At 55.4% G+C, this 20243-nt stretch overlaps 1 protein-coding gene across 2 annotated transcripts in view; it reads left to right on the plus strand.

The window, feature by feature from the left end:
• The window catches only part of SBK1 (SH3 domain binding kinase 1), an 89887-nt gene extending 71135 nt beyond the window's left edge, over positions 1–18752 (plus strand). For both annotated transcript variants that reach the window (XM_065559809.1, XM_005311621.5), the window contains exons 2-4: positions 4887–5089; positions 6505–6707; positions 9861–18752. In XM_065559809.1, the coding sequence (XP_065415881.1) occupies positions 4887–5089; positions 6505–6707; positions 9861–10649 (1195 nt within the window). In that variant the 3' untranslated portion in view covers positions 10650–18752. The remainder of the gene's footprint in view (positions 1–4886; positions 5090–6504; positions 6708–9860) is intronic.
• The last annotated feature ends 1491 nt before the right edge of the window (positions 18753–20243 follow it).

Genomic DNA, 20243 nt, shown 5'->3' on the forward strand with positions numbered 1-20243 from the left:
ACAGTCTAATCTCAACATCCAGCCTGAATTTCTCCTCCGCCCATGCCCCTCTGTGCCCCAGACAATCCCCACCACCACCTCAAAGCAGCATCAGAGCCTGGGAAGAGCAAGAAACAGCCTGGCCAACACCCTAGCACAGTGGTGGTTCCCAAGGCTTGATTCCCTTCCTGCGGAATACCAGTACTTCCCGCTCATGTCATCCCCTGGGGGTGAACTGGCCCCATGTTTGCCAATTGGACTTGGCCACTTCCTAGCCCGCTCTCGCTCCACAGAGCTCTAGAATGGCAGGGGCCATATGGTACTACAGCAATCACAGGCAGCCCAGCCACTTAGGCCAAAGTGGCCACTGAGCTTGGTCACCTGACTTGTGATAGCTTGAGGCCTGATTTCCCAGGGGCTGAGCACCTCCTGCCTCTCCCCTTGACTTCGATGAGAACTGCCAGGCGCTCAGCACCGACGGGAACCAGCCCATGGTGTCCCAAGTCAGGCGCTCCCAAAAATGGAGGTCTCCAAGATCAGTGGCATTTTGGAAAATGGCCTTTCAACCTTGCCTTGGGGGCTCTGGCTATCCAGTGCTCTCAAGGGCTCCCCTTTGCACTCCCCAACAAGAACCCCCACAGCCGGTTTGGGAAATGCAGAATGAGCAGGGCCAGTGCATGGGGGAAAGCCCAGGTGCCTCTGCAGCCAGAAGCTGAGCATCTGGGGCACTTTACCCCTGAGTACCCAGCACTTGGGAGCTTGGTACAGCCCCAGTGGGACTTACACTCCCTTCAGGGCCCTTCAGAGGCAAATGTTGTGGGAGAAGATGAGCAGAGACTCAATCGTCTACAGCGCTTCTGGACCTGCCCAAGAAGAGAGCAGCTCAAGGGGAAGAGCAATAGCATAAAACTCAAACCAATGTGCACCCTGCTTCTGTCCCAGAGAGGGGGGGGAAGGCATACCAGGAAGATCTCACACACGGTGCACCCCTCTCTTGCTCACCCCGCTCGGGCATTCTGCAACACACACCTCTCATGCACTTAAACACATCCCTCTCACACTCTCCTCCCCTGCTCTTGCATTTGTACACACCTGTGCACTCCTTGGCAGTCACACACCTCTCTTGCACACCGGCCGGGGAGGACATTAGCTGCAGCGTGTCAGAACATGACTTGAGGCGGGGGCATCTCTGTGTTTTCATTTCATGATCTTCCCTTGCCCAGGTTTCCTTGGTGGAGGGTAGCAATGGGCTCTGGTCAGTTTGCGTATGCTGGGCTTGTTGCTTCTTATCTCGTAGCAGGAGCCATGTCACCCCGCTCAGGAAGCTGTCTCTGGGCTTGTTTTACTGCAGCGTTGGTTTCTTCTGCCCAAATGCTGTTAACTAAAGCGATTTCCAGAGTGAATTCTGTGCAGTCGATGGGCACCCAGCCACAGGACAGTCCTGGAGCATGAAATGCTTGGATTATCCTCAGCAGCTGTACAACCCTCTCTGCAAACCACCCCTGTACCTGCTGCTCGGGCCAGGCAGTAGCTCCCTCTTCAGTCCTCATTTAACCTTTGGAGATCACCAAGAAGGGGGAAATCAGTGGTGTTTTTGTGATATGGGAGGAAGTGGCGGAGACCCCTCCTCAACCATTTCACAGGATAAGCACAGATCTGGGCTGGATTTGAACCAGTAACCCAGTAGTGAAAAATTCTACAGCTCATTACTAAATCCCTAAGCCAGCCAGCAAACTGAGAAAGCAGCTTTGTCACATTGTATACAGATGGGCCATGAGCTACAAAGCTGGCCCTGCAGGGGCTGATTGAGGTCTCCTGTAGCAGCAGCAGCACAGTATGTGTGGAGGGGGAAGGTCCACGGGAGGGGGCACAGACTATTTTCCTTTATAGGAAGCACACCATAGCATCCAAAGTCTGCAGCACATTAACACTAGTCCTTGCTACACTCGAGTTGGTGAGAAAATCATTGTAGGTGATTGAGTATTTAATGCCGTGAGGCAGGATGGTCTAGTGGTGTGAGCACAGGCCTGGAAGCTGGGCAGTCTGGTTCTCTGCCTCACCCTTGGTGTGTGAATCCAGGCAGTTAACATCACCGCTCTGTGCCTCGGTTTCACCGTGTGCAGAATGGGGATAAAAGATCCCATCCTGCTCCGGAGGGGTGATGTGAGGCTTAATTAGTCTCTCTTTGTCCCGTGCTATGAGATCATAGGCGGTACCAGCTATCCTAGGGGAAGGGATTAGGATTGTGTTGGAGGCAGCTCTCTACATAATCAGGTCCTATCTTTCTGTGAATGAAAACCCGTTGGCATAGCAGGGGGGTTTTGCTCTTTAAAACTCCACGCACCAGCTGGCCTTCATCGTGCATTTGCTGCTGCGCAAAGGCTCCCCGTTTATAACCCAGGATCTCCTGGATTTCAGATCCTGGCCAGCCCCAACTGCATCTGCCTGAATCCTGCCTAAACCAGCCCCCCTCAGAAATTGTCTGTGACTATGGGGGGGGGAGGGCAGCTTGGGCCTCCGTGCCCTGACTTGTTTTCAGAACAGAAATGCCGCCAGTTTCGCGGGGATAAGTAACAGCATCTTGTTTTTTGCTGTGTGCTGCTGGCATCTGGATCCTCTCTGCCAGGGTGAGGGTAATGCGGTGTTATGGGAAGGCTAAAGAATTGGCAACGACAGCTAACCCAAATGACAAGCAGCAGAGCTGTAACTTTCTCCTGGTGCCTAGATCCTCTGGTATGTGGGCCTCTTAGAAATCCACCTCGCTAGCCTGCCCTCCTCCCCAACGCCGGACATCTTCCCCTCCACCCCCTTTGCCCCAGCAGAGATTGTATAGCAAATACTAGAATGATACTTAGCTCTTCTTCCACACACAGATCTCCTAGTGCTCAGGAGGTACAATTACCCCTTTGACAGCTGGGGAAGTGAGGTGAGGAGATGTGCTCGAGGTCACACAGCAAGTCCGTGGCAGTGAGGAACACAGCTCAGGCCCCTTCAGCCCCACTCCAGCGAGCTTTCCCCTGGATCAGGGGGTCAAAGCCTGAGCCCATACAGCTACACAGTTCTTTCTAGTGCCACTGCACAGGCCTGAAAACCCAGGCTCTGAAACCCTCTGGTGTAGGCTGCTCCCTGCCTTACAGCTGTACCTTGTTTGGGTGGAGAACCGAGACACAGAGGGGTCAAAGGAGCTGCCCAAGGTCACCCAGGGAGCCCATGGCAGAGCAGGGAATTGAACTGCAATCTCCTGAGACCCAGTGCCAGACCTTAGCCACAAGAGCATCCATCCTGCTGGACAAGAGCATGGGTGTGGGCATGCACCACTGCCCCCTGCTAGATGGAATCAGACCTGCTCAGACAGCTGCTCTCTGTAGGCTACCCTTAGTAAAGATGCTCCTCTAGTGCTTACACCAATGCCTTTCCAGACAGCCTCATTGTGGTATCCCAACATTCACTGTTTGGTAAGCAGCCACCTCTTCCTCCCTGCTCTGTCCCACCTCAGCACAATGAGGGTGACAGTAGAGCATTGTGGGTGATGCTATGGAAATCCCCAGCCAGCTGAGACATTGCCACTGGTTGGGATCCTGCTCTCCCCTCTGCTAATAAGCTCTCCCTGACCCTCTGAGTTCCCCACTGTCTATGGCGTGGCTCACAGCCAGCCCCAGGGAGGGGGAGATGTGTGCAGAGTGATACCACACATTGCAGACCCCAGGAGAAAGCCCTGTCACAAGGCACTTGCAACGTAGTCCACACTTCCAAACGCAGCCAGGGAGGAGCTGACAGACTGAAAAGCCGAGGGGAGAGGGAAAGGAGTGTAACACACAGGCCGAGTGATCCCGGGACATGGCCGCTCACTTACAAGGGGTTGGGAGCTCTAGAAAGTCAAACACACTGAGCTCTTTGGGAGCAGGCACCACTGTTTTGTTCTGTGTTTGTACAGCACCTACACAATGGGGCCAGGGCTCCTTGGTGCTACCGTAATACCCCTAATAAATATTGTAAAGCACCCAGACAATGAGACCAGGGCTCCTCGGTGCTGCCGTCACACCCCTAATAAATAACACGAAGCACCTAGTACAATGGAGCCTGATCCATGACTGGGGCTCCTCGGTGCTACTGTAATACCCCTAATAAATAATGTACAGCACCTAGCACAACAGGGTCCTGGGCACTACCACAATACACATCATATTACACACTTCAGTCCTCCTGTGCCCCCCACTCACCAGGAATTCCCTGTATCAGTCCTGGAATCCTAACTCCTCTCCCAGTGCTTGACCTTTCCCTCTGTGGAGGTGAGCGGTTGACTCACAACAAGTGCATTGGATATTGGCTACTGCCACGGCAGGCCTTGTGGGAGGAAGGGGGCCATTGGGGGCATTTAGAGAAGCTGGCCAGCCTTGGTGCAGGGGGCGCTCCATGTATAGGGGGTGGCCTGGAAGGAAGCACGGCCACGGGGGATGCAGACGAAGAGGGCAATGGGGCACCATGGACGGAGCTGACGAGATGGCACCTGGGCAGATGAGCAGGGAGGGCAGAGCTCTGAAGCTCTGGAGCTGGCGATGGAGAAGGGGGAGCCAGCAAAGGGATTAGAGGGGTGAGAGTGATGGCAAAGACCAGTACTGCCACAGAGGGAGTGGGTGGGAATTTAGACTGATGACAGGAGGGCCTGTTTCTGTACAAGGTGGGTGGGGAATTATCCAGCACAGTGGGTCTCTGTCCCTGCAGGGGCAGCCCTTCCCAGACCCCAAAGGACTCCCCTAGTGGTTCATGAGGCTCCGTGGGCAAGGCTCCCCTCTGCCCAGTGCCACACATGACAGCGAGTGCTTGGCTGGGGGCCAGGCAGTGTGCGTGGCAGGCCCCCGGGCGTGGCAGCATATGGCAATGCCCCTGATCACATCTCTGCCTTGCAGTGCGACAATGAGTGCTGGCTCGATCGAGCAGGAGCCGTCGCGCAAGCTGGCCTGCTGCGGGGTGCCCCTGATCACCGAGGACATGCAGTCGCTGGCCATCCGCACCCTCTCCGGCACCGACATCAATAAGCACTATGACCTCATCCGCGAGCTCGGCAAGGGCACCTACGGCAAGGTGGACCTAGTGTCCCACAAAAGCACAGGTGAGGCCAGCTCAGCTCCTAGCGGCCAGGCCTAGGCATTTGGGCAGGCAAGGCTTGTTGGCAGCTCAGCGAGCCACGGGGTGGGAGCAGCTGGATGGGGAGGGGAGAGACAGCTGGGGTGGAGGAACCGAACAGCCATCTGATGTTCAGCCCAGACCTGTTAGCAGGTCGGGGAGCACTAAGATTCTTGTACTTCTTGTTTGGCTTGGTGCCTGTCTGCTGCAGGCTGACTGATGCCCACTGGGAGTGGCTCACCTCGGGGTATTTCCAGTCACGCCAGCGGCAGGAAGTGTCAGACTCCTGTACCCCGGCTTGGGTTCAGCTCATGGAGGAGTCAGGAGTTGCTCAGACAGGGACCCCTGAAGCAGGCTGGGTCTCGGCTCATTATCGCCACATCTCCAGTCTAAGTCAAATGGTTTTGCTAGCAGAAATTGCACTGGCATGACAGGTGCACTCCCCAACCCACAGCCGGGGGCATCCAGCTACTGGGAGAGTAGCAGGCATGGCCTGTTGCTTGCCTCTTACCAGGGCCTGTGGCCTCAGGGATCCACTCTGTGTGCCATTCCACGGGCTATTCTCTGGCACACCCACAGTCCTCTGCCCCCGGTGAGCTGACAGGATAGGCGTGGAGGTCTCCATGGTGTGCTGAGCCTGTGGCGGTCCCTTCTGTACAGCTCCCAATGGACCAGGCTTGCTGCTTTGAGACTCTTCTGTAGTTCTGGGGGTGCAAAGCCCTTTGGAGAGGATGCCAGGTGCTCCTGTTAATGTTCCTGCCTAGCTACTGTCCCCAGCAGAGCTGGTCAGGAATTTGTCAATGAAATGTTTTTCATCCAAACGGAAACGTTTCCTGGGAAAGGGGTGTCGTCGATGAACTTCTCCACTCAAAACGTTTTTGAAAAAAAGAGTTCAAAATTCGACATGAAAAAATCCACTTTTCTGGTTCAAAATGACTTTTTGTTTAGAAATTTAAGCTAATGAGAATTAAACAAAAATTGAGAAAATGGAAATGAAACGATTCCACTGACCTGAATCAGTTTTTTTCCAGATTTTCAGTTTGCACATTTTTTTGAAATGTCAAGTCTTTGTTCTGATTTGGGATGGGAATATTTTTTAAAATCTTGAAAATGGTCAAGGGACAGGAAAATCTCAGTCCTTGTGCTCAAAGGCCAGTGTCTTCTGCACAGGCCTCTCCAGAGGTCTAGTGGGTGTGGACCAGGCCCTGACGAGCCATGTAGAGCTGGGTTGGTACGGAGAGCAGCACCTGCTGGGACCGCACTGCTAGGATGGGTGGTGCCTGAGCCGGGGGCCATGACTTTGGGAGCTCTCGGGGGAGCGTTGTGTCCGCCGCAACCTCCCCACTGGTCTGGGAGGAGTCCTATGTTGCTGAGCCTTCTCCTGAGCCTTTTCCTCTGTAGGCACCAAAATGGCATTGAAGTTCGTGAACAAGAGCAAGACGAAGCTGAAGAACTTCTTGCGGGAGTTCAGCATCACCAACACGCTCTCCTCCAGCCCCTTCGTCATCAAGGTCTTTGACGTGGTCTTTGAGACTGAGGATTGCTACGTCTTCGCTCAGGAGTACGCGCCTGGCGGGGACCTCTTTGACATCATCCCGCCACAGGTACCGGCTAGGAAGCTTCCCTGGACTGTCTCTCTCCTGCCCCCAGAGTTTGAGCTTTAACACCCCTGGCCCTCAACTGGGGCTGCCCCAGCTCCCCTGCACAATAGACCCCTTTCCTACATGAGAAGACCTTCTTCCCCATTGACCCCCGTCCCACCTCTGTTACTGAGAGACCTAAAGGCAGACTCTGTCCTCCAGCTGTGATCTCGTGTGCTAAGCAAGGGTGCTGACTGGAGTCAGCATACCAGGCTCAGGCCTGGCAGGTCCCTGAGTGCAATACCTCCACAGGAAAGCCCTGACATTCCCGTATGAGAGCGCCTGGGTCTGGCTCTCCTCTTGCTAGCACCTTGTGGGTTCCTTTACACCTGGGCAAGGTGAGAGTGAGTGGAGAGCTCTGACTTGGGAGCATCCCGGGTGTTAGTGGCTCCTGCATATACAGGGTGTTCAGTACGTGGTGTTCTTCCCTCAACTCTGCAATCAGACCTCACCCCTGGGGGCAGCATGCCTTAGATGAGACAAAGCTGAGCCCTTAGCCAATTGTGTCCTATTAATGAGCCTGTAGCAATTTTCACAAGAGCGGGGCTGTTAAATGCTAACTGGGGTCACTACAACCTTCCTGCTTATGCTTGCCATGCAGTTGCAACTGGGTGCATTATGCATCACTTCCTGTCCTAAACCTTTGCCTAGTGATGCTGTGCGCTGTTAAACTGCTGGCATGTCCCACCCCAGAGGGGGCCGCATTTAAGTGATTCTTGTCTCCACCATTTGCAAAGTGCTTTGGGATCCTGAAAGATGCTAGATAAAAATAAGAAATTAATGACTATGATTCATTATCCTTACGAAAGCAGGGGGGAGGTTCAACAGTGACCAGGGGTTCATAGCCATCTCCTGGGGCGAGCTAGTCCAACGGCACACATAGTACTGCTTGCTCTGATCATAAAACATTTTGAATGAATGAATGAACAAGGCGAGGGGGGAGGGGAGGAATAAGCAGACAGAACTGAGAGAGAACCAAGGAGAAAGGATGACCAAAGAGGAGAAAGAGATCTCCCCAAATATAATTAGACATAATTGAATTGGAAGTGTAATGAAATCGTAATGTAAAGCGAATAAAGGAAAATGTGATTATACAGCTTCAGCGGGTGCTGTAGCAAAGACAAGAGACAGGGTGTACAAGAGACAAGTGTGTGTGTGTGGGGGGGGGGGGGGTGAGTCCTTGAAATGCCCTCCGTGTTGTGACCCAGGAAATTCTAGCCCCTGTGTGCCCCTCACCAGTTTGATCTTTGGGAGGCTGGCGTTGGTGTCTGCCATTGGCCCAGGGATTCAGACTAGCCTGAGCTCTGGCTAAGATCTCCACTGTGGGATGGGTTCTGGACTGGTTTCACCAGGCCTGCTCTGGTCTCCAAGGTGGTGGTGAGGGATAAGGACCTTGCCCCCTGGAGAAGAAGGGGAACTGTATCCCCACCCCTGCTGAACTTCACAGCCCTGCCCAAGTGGCTGGCAGTTCTCACCCAGCCGCCCGATCGCCCCCTCAAACACTTGGTGTGTGGGAGGGAGGGAGACAGTTTGTTGGCTGCCATTTCAGGATGATGACGGTTTCCAAATTTCCACCCAGCTTCTGTGTTGCACTTGGATAGGGACCCGAGGGAACACTGCCATCAGAGACGCTAGAGGTGGAGAAGGCCTTTTAGGTCACCTAGTCCATCCCCTTCCCACCCAGGGGCCAGTGTTGGGTTGTTCTCCAGGACCCTGGCCCGTGCTAAATGGAGCTGCCACCACTTCCTGTAGGAGCTTATTGTATGTCCCTCTGGACCTCTCTGCCTTAGATATTTCTCCTGAAGCTCAGCCTAGACTTTCTTTTTGTCAGTCTCCTTCCTCTTACCCTGCCCAACCCCAGAGCACCTTAAGCAATTCCTCTCCCTGCTCCCACATGGGACACTACGACCTCCTCTCCTCCCTTTCACACCGCCTCGGCCAAGCACCCTTCATCTCGCCTCCTCAACCAGCCCCTCTAGCTCCATCGCTCTTCTCAGCCAGCTTCTTCCAAGCGCGGAGGATGCTCAACCCTCCGCTCCACCCCAGACCCTGCTCCCACCCCACCCCTTCCCCCAAGCCTCCATTGCCACCCTGCCCCTTCCCCGCCCCTTCGCCGCCTCTTCCCACCCAGTTCCACCCTCTCCCTCCAGCGTGCCCCATCCCTACTCCACCCCCTCCCTCCCAGCGTCTCCTGTACCGCGCGATTCTGTGAAACAGCTGATTGAGGCAGGCAGGAGGAGCTGGGAGGGCGGGGGAGGTGCTGATCGGCGGGGCAGCAGGCAGGTGGGAGGCGCTACAGAGGGGAGCTGGCTGCCAGTGGGTGCTAAGCACCCACTAATTTTTTTCCGTGTGTGCTCCAGCCTTGGAGCACCCACGGAGTCAGCACCTATGCCCCCTCCCAGGGTGTCGCGGTCTGTTGGGGATTAACAGGCTCTAGAGAGAGACCCAGGAGGAGGAGAGGCTGAGGTGGATCTCCAGACTTGGCCTCTCTCAGGAGAAGGTCCTCAACTGAGATCCTGCTGCCAGTTGACTTCTGGGTCCAGCACTGGGAGAAGGGGACCTTACCTGGGATTGGAGGGTGACAGTGGATGGGGGATGTGCCCTCAGAGGAGAGCCGTGGCTCCATGTCATGGATCATGGTGCGGCCAGGTCTGGGCAGCTCGTTACCAGATACTGACCAGAGAAGAAATACATAGTGCGGCCAGGTCTGGGACAGAGCTCGGAGTGGGCGGTGATCTCCGCAGTGACCAGGAGCATGGGGCATGTGCCATGTCGGAGTGACACACTTCCATCTGTGTGAGGGCACATGGAGGCCTGGGAAGGAGGAGCTTAAGCACTGATAAAGGAATTATGGTAGGACCTCCTTAATTCAAGCTCCTAAGGGGAGAGTCTTTGTGTGACCTGAAATGTGCCAACAGGACATGTCTGTGATGGGCCCCATACACCTTGGGGGCGGCCTGGCAGTCAGGGACACTCCCCAGGAGAGCCAACCTGTTGTTAATCCATTCGCTTCTTTTCTGTGGCTTAACCCCCAGTGCCTGCCTGTCTGACTCCACGTGTGACCCCCTGCCCCTCATCCCCATGCCCGGTGCTAATATGCAGTATCTACCCTTATAGGTGGGCCTCCCCGAGGACATGGTGAAGCGCTGTGTGCAGCAGCTGGGCCTGGCCCTGGACTACATGCATAGCAAGAACTTGGTGCACCGGGACATCAAGCCGGAGAACGTGCTGCTCTTTGACCGTGACTGCCGCCGGGTGAAGCTGGCCGACTTCGGCATGACCCGCAAGGTGGGCTGCCGGGTGAAGCGCATCAGCGGCACCATACCCTACACGGCGCCCGAGGTGTGCCAGGCCGGCCGGGCCGAAGGCTTTGCCGTGGACACCAGCATCGATGTGTGGGCCTTCGGGGTGCTCATCTTCTGCGTCCTGACCGGCAACTTCCCCTGGGAGGCAGCCTCTGCCTCAGACACCTTCTTTGAGGAGTTTGTGCGGTGGCAGAAGGGGCGCCTGGCAGGTCTGCCATCCCAGTGGCGGCGCTTCACAGACAACGCCCTGCGCATGTTCCAGCGTCTCCTGGCCCTGGACCCCGAGAAGCGCTGCCCCGTCAAGGAGGTCTTCTACTTCATCAAGTATGACCTGATGTCAGAGGTGCGCCGCCGGCCCTCCTACCGCTCCCGCAAGCATGCCGGAGATAAGCTCTCCGCTGGCCCCCACCGCCATGAGACGCCCAGCTCCTGCACCCCTACCCCGCTCAAGAGAACCATCCTGACGGAAGGCAGTGGCCCCCGGCTCTCTGCCTCCGAGCCAGGCCTGCCCTCCCCTGGGGGAGCTAGCCGGACGGACGGGCGGCAGGACAAAGGCAAAGGGCAGATGGTCCTGGCCACAGCAATAGAGATTTGTGTCTGATGAGGGCTCAGTGGGAATGAGGGGACAGCTGGTCCTCGCAACACCGCTCTGCTCCGTACAGCCTGCAACGATGATGTCAGCACCCCCGCCTCCCCGCCCCACTGGTGAATGGGGGTCAAGGGGGGATGGGGATTCCTTTTTGTGTGAAAAGGGACCAGGAGCCGTGTCTCCCGAAGCAAAAAATACTCACACTGCTAGTACTCACTGATACTGAGGATGCGACGTACAGCTAAACCCTGGAGGAAAGGCCAGAGTGCAGACACAGCCAGGCAGAAAGGCCCCGGCTTGGTGGCCGGGAAGGACCATGTGTGTCATGGCGGCCCCTCCCCATCACGTCTTCCATGATTGGGTTGGAGGCTGCTTCCCCTGGCACTCTGCACTGTGCCCCTGCTTTGTCAGTGGGGCCTGGGAGGAGCGCTGAGGCTCTTCCCATTGTTGGGGGTGGGCTGGGACTTTCACAGGGATGAGAGCAGGAAGCCACAGGAGGGAGGGAATCGGCACTGAGTCTTGGACACACGGATGGGTGACCATCTTGCGGGCAGCAGGGGCTCAGCAGGGATGTCACAGCCATTGGGTGTGTGGGGGTGGGGTGGGGGGTAGGATGGGGTGGGGCTGCCAGTGATGGGTGGTTTGTAGTTAATAAGCAACAAGGGTGGCCATCTTGCGGGCAGCAGGTGTGGGGCTCTGGGGTCATCGGGGGCCCCTATCACTGTCAAGGCTTGATATGCAAACTGGTGCATTGTTCCCTGGGGCAGGGTGGGCGCTGGGGCTCGGGATCTTGCTACAGGATCCCTGCGAGAGAGCATGGGGCCAGCACCATCCCAGCGGGCACTGCAGCAGCATTGCTCTCCAGCACTGCCCGCTGTCACTCTTTTGTTCGCTCTTTGTGTCCGCGCTCAGGCGCGGCGACTCTCCTGTGATTTCCCTGGAGGGGGGGCTGGCGGGGCGGACTCCTGAGGTTTGGGTGGAAGGCTCATGAGCCCAGTCCATGGAGGAGGCCTTTGGAGAGATTGGGGGGGGCAGCGTGCACCAGCCTGTTTAATACCAAGCAGGCTATGGTTTGCCCCTTTTGCCCCATCCCCCACTGCCATCCTGCTTGGAGGACGGTCTGTGATGGGGAGCAGGAGATAAAGCGAAAGCCAGTAAGCCTGGTTGAGCCACTGGTCTGTCTGTAAAGGGGGTTTCCTCAGGGCCAGTTCTCTGACAGCCTGAGCCCAGCCATGTCCAGGGCACGTCCCCCAGGGGTGGGGACTCGGGCAGCCCCAGCTCCTGCTGCTCCCCTCCTTGCTGAGGGATCCTGAGGGCACTTCTCTCTGTACCAGTGGGGGAAGCAAGCGCTAAATGTAGCAAATGTCAGTGTGTTCCATGTGTCAGTGTGTGTGTCGAGCCGACTGGGCCCGGCTGTTGTCACCATCACCCTTCCCAAGGAACAGCCTCTCCCTGTCCCTAGCCCCAGTGGGCCAGCTGGGCACTGGGACCCATTTGGGGAGCAAGAGGGCATAGCACATGATGCCTTGTGAGGAGCAGAGACTTAACCCATTTGGTCTTAACTGGAAGGACATGGGCAGCAGGAGAGCCGCCATCAGGCTCCGGATCCCCTGCTCCGTGGGGTTTTTGGTGGCTGCATTGGTTAGGCTCTCATCAGCATGCAGTGCTAGGCCATATGGGGCTGGGGCTTGGATGGCAGGCAGGGGCCTGGGAAGGGGTGCTCACAGATACCCCTGATGGGCTTGGCCTGGCACCTGCTTCCTGGGCTGGATGGCTCTTGCTTGCGTCTGCCTCTGGGGAGGAGGTGCACACCAGTGGAAGGCGCAGGGGACAGGTGAAGCCAGCCCGAAACAGAGTCAGCTGGTGGGGTTGCCCAAGGCAAACCAGTAGGCATTGGCATGGGGGTTGGCACAGCACCCACCCCCTAGATGGATGCGTTGGAGCCAACCCCCGAAGTGGTGGCCAGAAGGGAAAGCTATTAACTGCCCCCAAAGTCTGGCCAGTTTCCATGACAAGCTGGAGGCAGCAGGGGGTGCTGGAGAGAAGAGACAGAAGGCGGTGGCGCTGTCAGGGCAGGCGAGAGCCCTGTGTCCAGTGTGTTCTGGATGACTCACCATGCACTGCAGCCATACTGCACTAAGAGCGGCGTGAAGGGCTGGGTGGGGCTGCAGGGAGGCAATGTCCTTGGTATACCAGGCACTGCTGCAGCATGGACCCCTGGGGAGATGGGCTTTGCCGCTGAGCTGCCCTGGCCTCTAGAATGCATCCACTTAGACCCAGTCCAATCCAAGCTGCCGGCCAGCTCCCAGCCCTAACCCTCTGTGTCCCACCAGTGCCACGGTGAGCCCTGTTCAGCCACTGTCACACCCTGTGCAGCTAGCTCTCCCCTAGCCAGGGCTCTGCTGGGAGCCCACTCACTGCCATCAGATGCCCATGGCAAGGCTGTTTGATGGAGGCACAGACACCTCTAGGGCAGTAGCTTCAGTGGCTTGGGAACAGGCAGCTGGAAATTACCCCCCCCCACACACACACCCTGACATGGTTGCCTCTTAATGTGAGCCTTCCACAGCCATGGGCTGAGTGGGGCAGGCGGCTGTGTTTCCCTGGCATGCTGGAGCCCACTAGCACCCCACCCCCAAAGCCTGTATATAGCCCAGTGATGGCAGCTGGGCTTCATCTCCCAGCTGTGCTCAGCTGTTCGCTAGCTGTGGTATCAACCCCCCCCCCCACACACACACATACCTGCATTACTGGGCTGTGTTGTGGCAGGAGCAGGAGGCTGACTGGCATCTGCTGACTCAGCTGGTCCCAGCTCGGTCACTGGCAGGCAAGGTTCGCAAACCCCGGTGTGGGCAAAGGATGGTGGGAAGTCCCCAGCCCTGTGGTAGTGGCAGGGTGCCACAGGCCGGCTCCAGGCACCAGCTCAGCAAGCAGGTGCTTGGGGCGGCCAACAGAAAGGGGCGGCACTTCCGGCTCTTCAGCGGCAATTCAGCGGCAGGTCCCTCAGTCACTCTTGGAGGGAAGGACCTGCGGCTGAATTGCCGCTGAAGGATGAAGCAGCGGCGGTAGAGCTGCCGCCGAAGTGCTGCCGATCGCTTGGGGCAGCAAAAACGCTGGAGTTGGCCCTGGTAATAGGAGGTGGTGTGGGTGTGTTGGGGGTGTGTGTGAGCTGGGATATGTATGTGGGGTGTGTGCATGTAGTATGTGTGTGATGGGAGAGGTGTGTGTGTGTGTGTGTGTGTGTGTAAGATAGATGGGAGGGTGTGTGCGTGTGAGTGAGAAAGATGGGAGGGTGAAGGGGGGTGTGAGCTGGGATATGTTTGTGTCTGTGTGAGAGAGAGAGAGAGAGAGATCTGGGGGTGGGAGGTGGGAGGGGTGTGTGTGAGAGAGAGAGAGATGGGAGTATGTGTGTAAGCGAGGGATGGGAGGGTGTGTGAGAGAGAGGTGGGAGTGTGTGTTTAAGCGAGCGACAGGAGCAAGAAAGATCGGAGGGTGTGTGTGAGCGAGAAAGAGATCGGAGTGTGTGTGTGTGTGTGAGGTGGGAGTGTGTATGAGAGAGATGGGCTGGTGTGTGTGAGGGGCAGGGTTGGATATAAGCACTTCTCTGGTCTCCTGTTGAATCAGACCTGGAGGCCGGAGTTGCCTTCTCCATGGGCAAGTTGGGAAAGGGCCTTAGCAGGTCCAATCAGTAACTAACCCTTCCCTTCCCTTCTTCCCCCCCCCCCCCCCCGGCTGGCTCTGGAGCAAGGGGGCTGAACGCCCAGCCCAGGGCTGTGGCGGGGGATCGAATTAACATGTATGGGTGCTTCAGAGCCAGAGACGGTCCTGTGGGCATTGGGGGTGGTGAGGTGGGGAAGCAGTTCATTGCAGAGCCCTAGGCCATGCACAAATGGGACCCAGGCCCTGAGGGGGTGTCTGGGGCTCTGGCTTCTGCAAGGAGGTGCCCACAGGGTTGGCTCAGCTGCCTCCTCCAGACTCGCTTCTGCTGCCTCCCAGCTCTGGCCCTGAGCAGAGGGTACCCAGGGTACTGGAAGAGCAAGGCATATGGGCTCTTTCTCAGTCAAGGGCATGCACCAAAGGGACTTCCTCCTGAGATCAGGGACTACAGATCCCTGCCATCCCACAGGGGGGCTTCACTTGTCCCCATGATCTGCCATGTGCCTACCCCACCTGCACCTCAGGGCAGATCTTCCCTGCAGAGCTAACATGCGACAGGCGGGGTGTTCTCAGTGCCCAGATTCTAGCCCGATGTGAACAGCCACTGTGCAAAGCCAGATGCAGCTGCATCTGGTGCTGCGCTCGCTGTGTGTGTCGCTAGGACTTCTGGGGTGGCCCGTCCCATGGTGCTTTGCACTGCAGCGAGCTGAGCCACTGTCTATGATGCATTCCCAGTGAATTATGGGGAACCTGTCTGCCCTTCTGGGCTCATGGCAGGGAGGGGATTGTGGGAAGGTCATCAGAGGACTAGCAGAACATGAGTGGTTTAGGTGGCGTCCTCACTGCAAAGTGGGCAGGTTACCAGTCCAAGCATAATCAGCACCCGGGTTTTAGCTTATAGCCCAGGCCAGCTAGCGCGAGTGTAAAGCACCATCAGGCTTGTGTGGGGATGGGAAGGGAGGGTGATGCGAGTAGGCGCTTGGGTTAGCACTGCAGCAAAGACAGATCCCTGTCGAGCATCTGGCTTGGCCCCCTTGCCAGTGGCTTGCAGTGTGGGCACAGACATGGTTAGTCCTGCCACCCGGCTTGCTGTGGGCTGGGCACTGTTGGTGCTTTAGTGACACAGAGCTGTGCTGTCCACCCTTCTGCTCCCCCACCCCGCCCTGTCCCAGACTCCCCAGGGCTGGCTGTGCTCCCTAGGGGCCATTTCAGGGGACGGGAGTTGGACTGGCTGAGTGGAGGTGTCGCACTGGCCAGCAGCTCCCGCCCCCCAGCCCCGGCCTCTGGGCACGGCCCAACTCACTCACTACTGCAAAAAGGGCTATCACGCTATTAAGCAGCAACAGCAGTTTACAAACAGACACCAGGCGGGCGGGCATGGTCTGAGCCCCGCACCCAACACGCAGGGGACACCCGACAGCCAGTGCCACTGGACTTCAGCAGAAAGCAAAAGTGTGTCTTCTGTATAACCATTGCCGACCATAGCACACACCCAGCCCTGGCCTCCTTCCCCACCATTGCCAGGGCACCAATGGTGACTCTCTAGAACCTCTGGGTACAGTATCCAAGGGGCACCATGTCTGATAGCCCATTGCTCCATCCCTTGGCAGGACTGATCCACCCAAACGACTACCTATCCATGGTGAGGAAGGGACAGCATCTGAGAGGCTTCTCCTACCCTTCAGACTAGCAGCCTGCTGACCCCTGAATCTCCTGACCTTCCTTGGCATCACCAATCCCATCCATTGGGCCTCTCCCCCCATCCCCAACATTACAACACCCAGCGTCGCCCCCTCCTCAGCAGTCCACGTTTTGGGTGAACGCAATCCGTTTGCCCTCCTGTTTAGGTGTCACCCTGTGCTCTGGGGAAGACCAGGGCTCGAGTATTTTTTAGAGGTAGCATTGCACAGATTTAGATAATAGAGTCGCAATTTCTCCTTTTTGCCTTAGGTCCCTCAATGTCCTTGATCTTTCGTGCAATAATGTAGATAAGGAATAAGAACACCACATAGAACTTTTTTTATTTTTCTGGTTGGTTTGTTGATTTTCAGGGTGTGTGTGTGTGTGTGATATTTTTTCCGTTGCATTGTTGTTATTAGGTTGTCGAGGGGGGTGGTAATTCCTTTGGCTGTCGGGTTGTGGATATTCTTCCTGTAGGAGAGGTTATAGTGTCACAGGTGTTACCTCAGTTCCTGTCACTGTTAAAAAGAAAAAACAAAAATTAAAAATGACAAAAAAAACCACAACAACATAGATATATTAAAAAAAAAAAAAAAAAAAGCAAAAACTCAATGGATGTGAAGGCCTTTTTAAAAAAAAAGAAAAAAAAGGGATTCTCTGTTGTAACAATGCAGTGATGTTTCCCCCAGGGCTGTCCCATTTGAAGGGAGGGGGCTGGGTCTTCGCCAGCACAAAAAGCACCGAGTGTATTTGCTGCTTTCTGGAAGGGCTGGAGCTTGTGTTTTGACTCTTGGTCCAAAAAAGGGCTGTGTTTTTTATTTATTTAGCAAACATTTTGCCCTGGGTTTTTTTTCAGCGAAAGTTGAAATGTCAGCCAAAAAAGTTGAATTTTCCAACCAGCTCTTCTGACAACCTCCCTGAGTCTCGTTGTGGCATCACTCAGAGGAGAGTGGAATGAATGCATGTGCTGCAGAGAACAGACACTGTTACTACATATATTACACACCTGCCCATGCAGACCCTGGACTAGAATCCAATTCCTCAGCTCCACTGCACAGACCCCACTTGAGTTAGAGAAGGTCTCCCATGACTGGCAAATGACCAGCCGCTTATCCAGACTGGCCAGTGTCTGACCATCCAGCTAGAGGTGTCCCTGGAACAGTCTTTCTGGTCAGATTCCCAGTCCACCCCAAAATATCCCAAGAAGAGTTTATCCTTTGGCTCCCTTGCAGACTGAGTCCAGTACATGAGGCTGGCAGCCAGTAATTGGCCTGGTCTCACACCAGAACAGCTCAATGGCCCATCTAGCCCTGCATCCTGGCTGCTAAAGTTCCAGATGCTTTGAAGCAAGGTGTCAATCCCCTCTTCCATAATGCACCTAGCTGTGCAGTCCTATCGCACCAGGGGAAATTTTTCCTGACCCAAGCTGTTGTCCTAGAGCATGAGGATTGAGAGTCCTCGTTATTTCAGTGTGGGGGAAGGGTTTGTAGGGAGAAGGCAGCTTCCGCCAGGACAGTCCATCCCTCCCCATATATGGGTTTCTCCAAGTCAGCACCCATTATCCAACCTGCTGTAAAGGTGGCCAAGTAGAGGACCAATCACTCCCCTAACCCCTGCTGCAGCCCTTATTGCAGTGCTCTGATTGGTGAGGTGACAATAATCCAGAGGTCTTTGCTTCTTGTTTAGGCAACACCAAGATGAAAAAGGTGTGTCTTACTCTTCTCCCAGTCAGTGGGATAGTTCCACCCACTGTCCCTGGGCATCAGTGCTCCTAAGAGCTTGGATGTTCTCCGAGCTGAACCATCTTTGGAGCAGAAACCAGGCTGGGAATCTCCCACAAGCAGGCTGCCCCTGGTGAGAACCCCATTCCATCTGGTTGACACTATGTTAGGGTGTCCAATTGGGACAGGGATGGGGGGTAATAGGTGCCTCTATAAGACAAAGCCCTGAATATTGGGACTGTCCCTATAAAATTGGGACATCTGGTCATACTAGACTATATGGATGCCATGGATACTTCCTTGGTGGGGGGTGGTTCAGCCCTTCACTTGGACAGCGAGCCTTGGAAAGTTGAGGAATTTTGGACAAAGGTTCATGACATTATTTGATCTGAACCTGCAAAAGAAATCCATGCACGGAACCCCTCAAACCCCTCCAGACATTCAGCATGCCAGCAACCACACCAGGAAACTCAGAGCAGGTAGGACAGTGACCTTGCTCCTTTTGAAGCCAACTGGTGTTTGGCCATTGGCTTCCATGGGAGCCGGATAAGGCCCTTGCATGTGTTAAATGGACACAACTTACTGAGCAAGACTGACAGATACAGATGGATGGATCAGGAGACGGTGAGAGTAGATGTGACAGGCTGGACATCCCGTTTTCCCCAACTGAATCTGAGCTGTACAGCAGCGTGGGCATCTCCTCCATCAGCTGTTTTTGTTGATCTCCCCATGAAGCATCACTGCATCCCGTTGGTTGTGTTTTGACTTAGCCTTGTGAACGGGTTGGGTGTATAGACTCCGTGCTTGCACAGTGCGCTGGAGAGGGGCAGTCACTGAATGAAAATGAGCAGACATGGCGCTGTTGTTGGATTTCTCCCGCCCCCTCCTGGAAAAGGGAAAACAAACAAATAATCAAAAGAGAACACATGGCTGTAAATTCTTTGGAGTTCTTTGACTTGTGAGCAGGAGATTTTTTAAATGTGTTATTTAATTCTATATTGAGGACAATTGCTATAAAATAAAGCCAAGGGGAAAACACACCAACAATCCATCCCAATAAGTGTTTTGAGTTTTTCCTGGGTCGGGCGGGTTCTGTGGGGAGTGGGTGCATTCTGAGGGCATGGGGGTGCATATGTGTATGTATTGGACACATGGGCAAATGGCCTCTTCCCTGCCATATCGGAATGGATCATTTTGAAGGGTCAAATTGAAGGAAGAGTTTTTCTATGAACGAGAATGTTTCCTCTCTACTGGAATCATCGTCATTTATATTACAGCTGTGCCTAGAGGCCTCACCTGAGCTCACTGCTCCAGGTGCTGCATGAACACAGGCTGAGAGATGGCCCTTACAGTCTAAACACACCCAGGCAGGTTGGTTATCCCCAGTAGTATTGTCTCTGGAAGCCCAGAGAGATGCTGTGACTCGCCCAAGGTCATCCAGGGACTGGGAAGTGAAACTACATCTCCCGATTCCCAGTCCCGTCCCAGCACAAGACCATCCTTCCTCCCCCACGAGGGGACTGTGGCCCAGACCCTCCCAGGTAGTCAGGGAGTTAGGCACCTAAATACCTTCTAGAATCTGGGCTCATCTTTCTTCCTGCTGCTCCCCCTCGCGTCTAGCTCTGTATTCCCAGAGCAGGTACAGGGCAGACAGTGGCTGTGTAAGCATCCCCGCTGGGCTTTAGCTTTGGCCCCATGGAACCCCTGGCCTCCCTGCTGACTCGGCCAACCAGTCGCAGTGGGGATTCAGAAGGGCACGGACACCTGGACCGTCGTCAAGCTAGACTGAGTCTAGCAGCCCATCTCACATAGCCCCTAGAGGGAGCTGCTGTCAGTCATTCCCACCCTGAGCTGGGATCTGAACCAGCGACCCAGCAGTGAAAGGTTCAGACCATCATCAGCCCCCGTCGTACGAGGCACTGGTAACTCTGGCCCATGACAGAAAGGAGCAGTGAGGGGTGGAGGCAGAAGGCAGTGGGGTGGGAAGGCCTTGCAGCCAGCAGTTTATATTGCAGCTGGGACAACGTAGCAATGGCAATATAAGTTCTGCCACACATTCATGCCAGCAAACCCAGAGACTGCTGGGTACCCGGGTGGTTTCCCATTACCACCCGAGACCCTGGCGTCAGGATTGTCCCATGGAAGGAATCACCCAAACCACGGGGAAGGCATCACCCAGCAGCTTGTCAGGCTCATTTGCCATTCGTCACTTCCTGTTTGATTCAAGTACATAGCGACAGCGGCGAGTTCCTTCTCTGTGCAAGTCAGAACAGGCCAGAACCACAGCGGCAGAGGCACCTGGCTCACGTCCTGGGGCAGGTGGGTTCCCAAGCTGTGACATGCAGCACACTGGAAGAAGGGGACAGATGTGGCTGAAGCTTAGGGGATGCTGTCTGCAAAGCTGAGGGGCTGGTTTGAAAGTGCATCCTGCAATTCATTAATAAATAACGGGCCCAATGAATGATGACTGCTTGGAGCGCCTAGCATGCCTTTCATCCTGGGTCTCTCAGAGCCTTATTACCATTGATGAATTAACCCTTACTCACAT

This window comes from Chrysemys picta, chromosome 10 (assembly GCF_011386835.1).
Source record: "Chrysemys picta bellii isolate R12L10 chromosome 10, ASM1138683v2, whole genome shotgun sequence".
Classification (NCBI taxonomy): domain Eukaryota; kingdom Metazoa; phylum Chordata; order Testudines; family Emydidae; genus Chrysemys; species Chrysemys picta.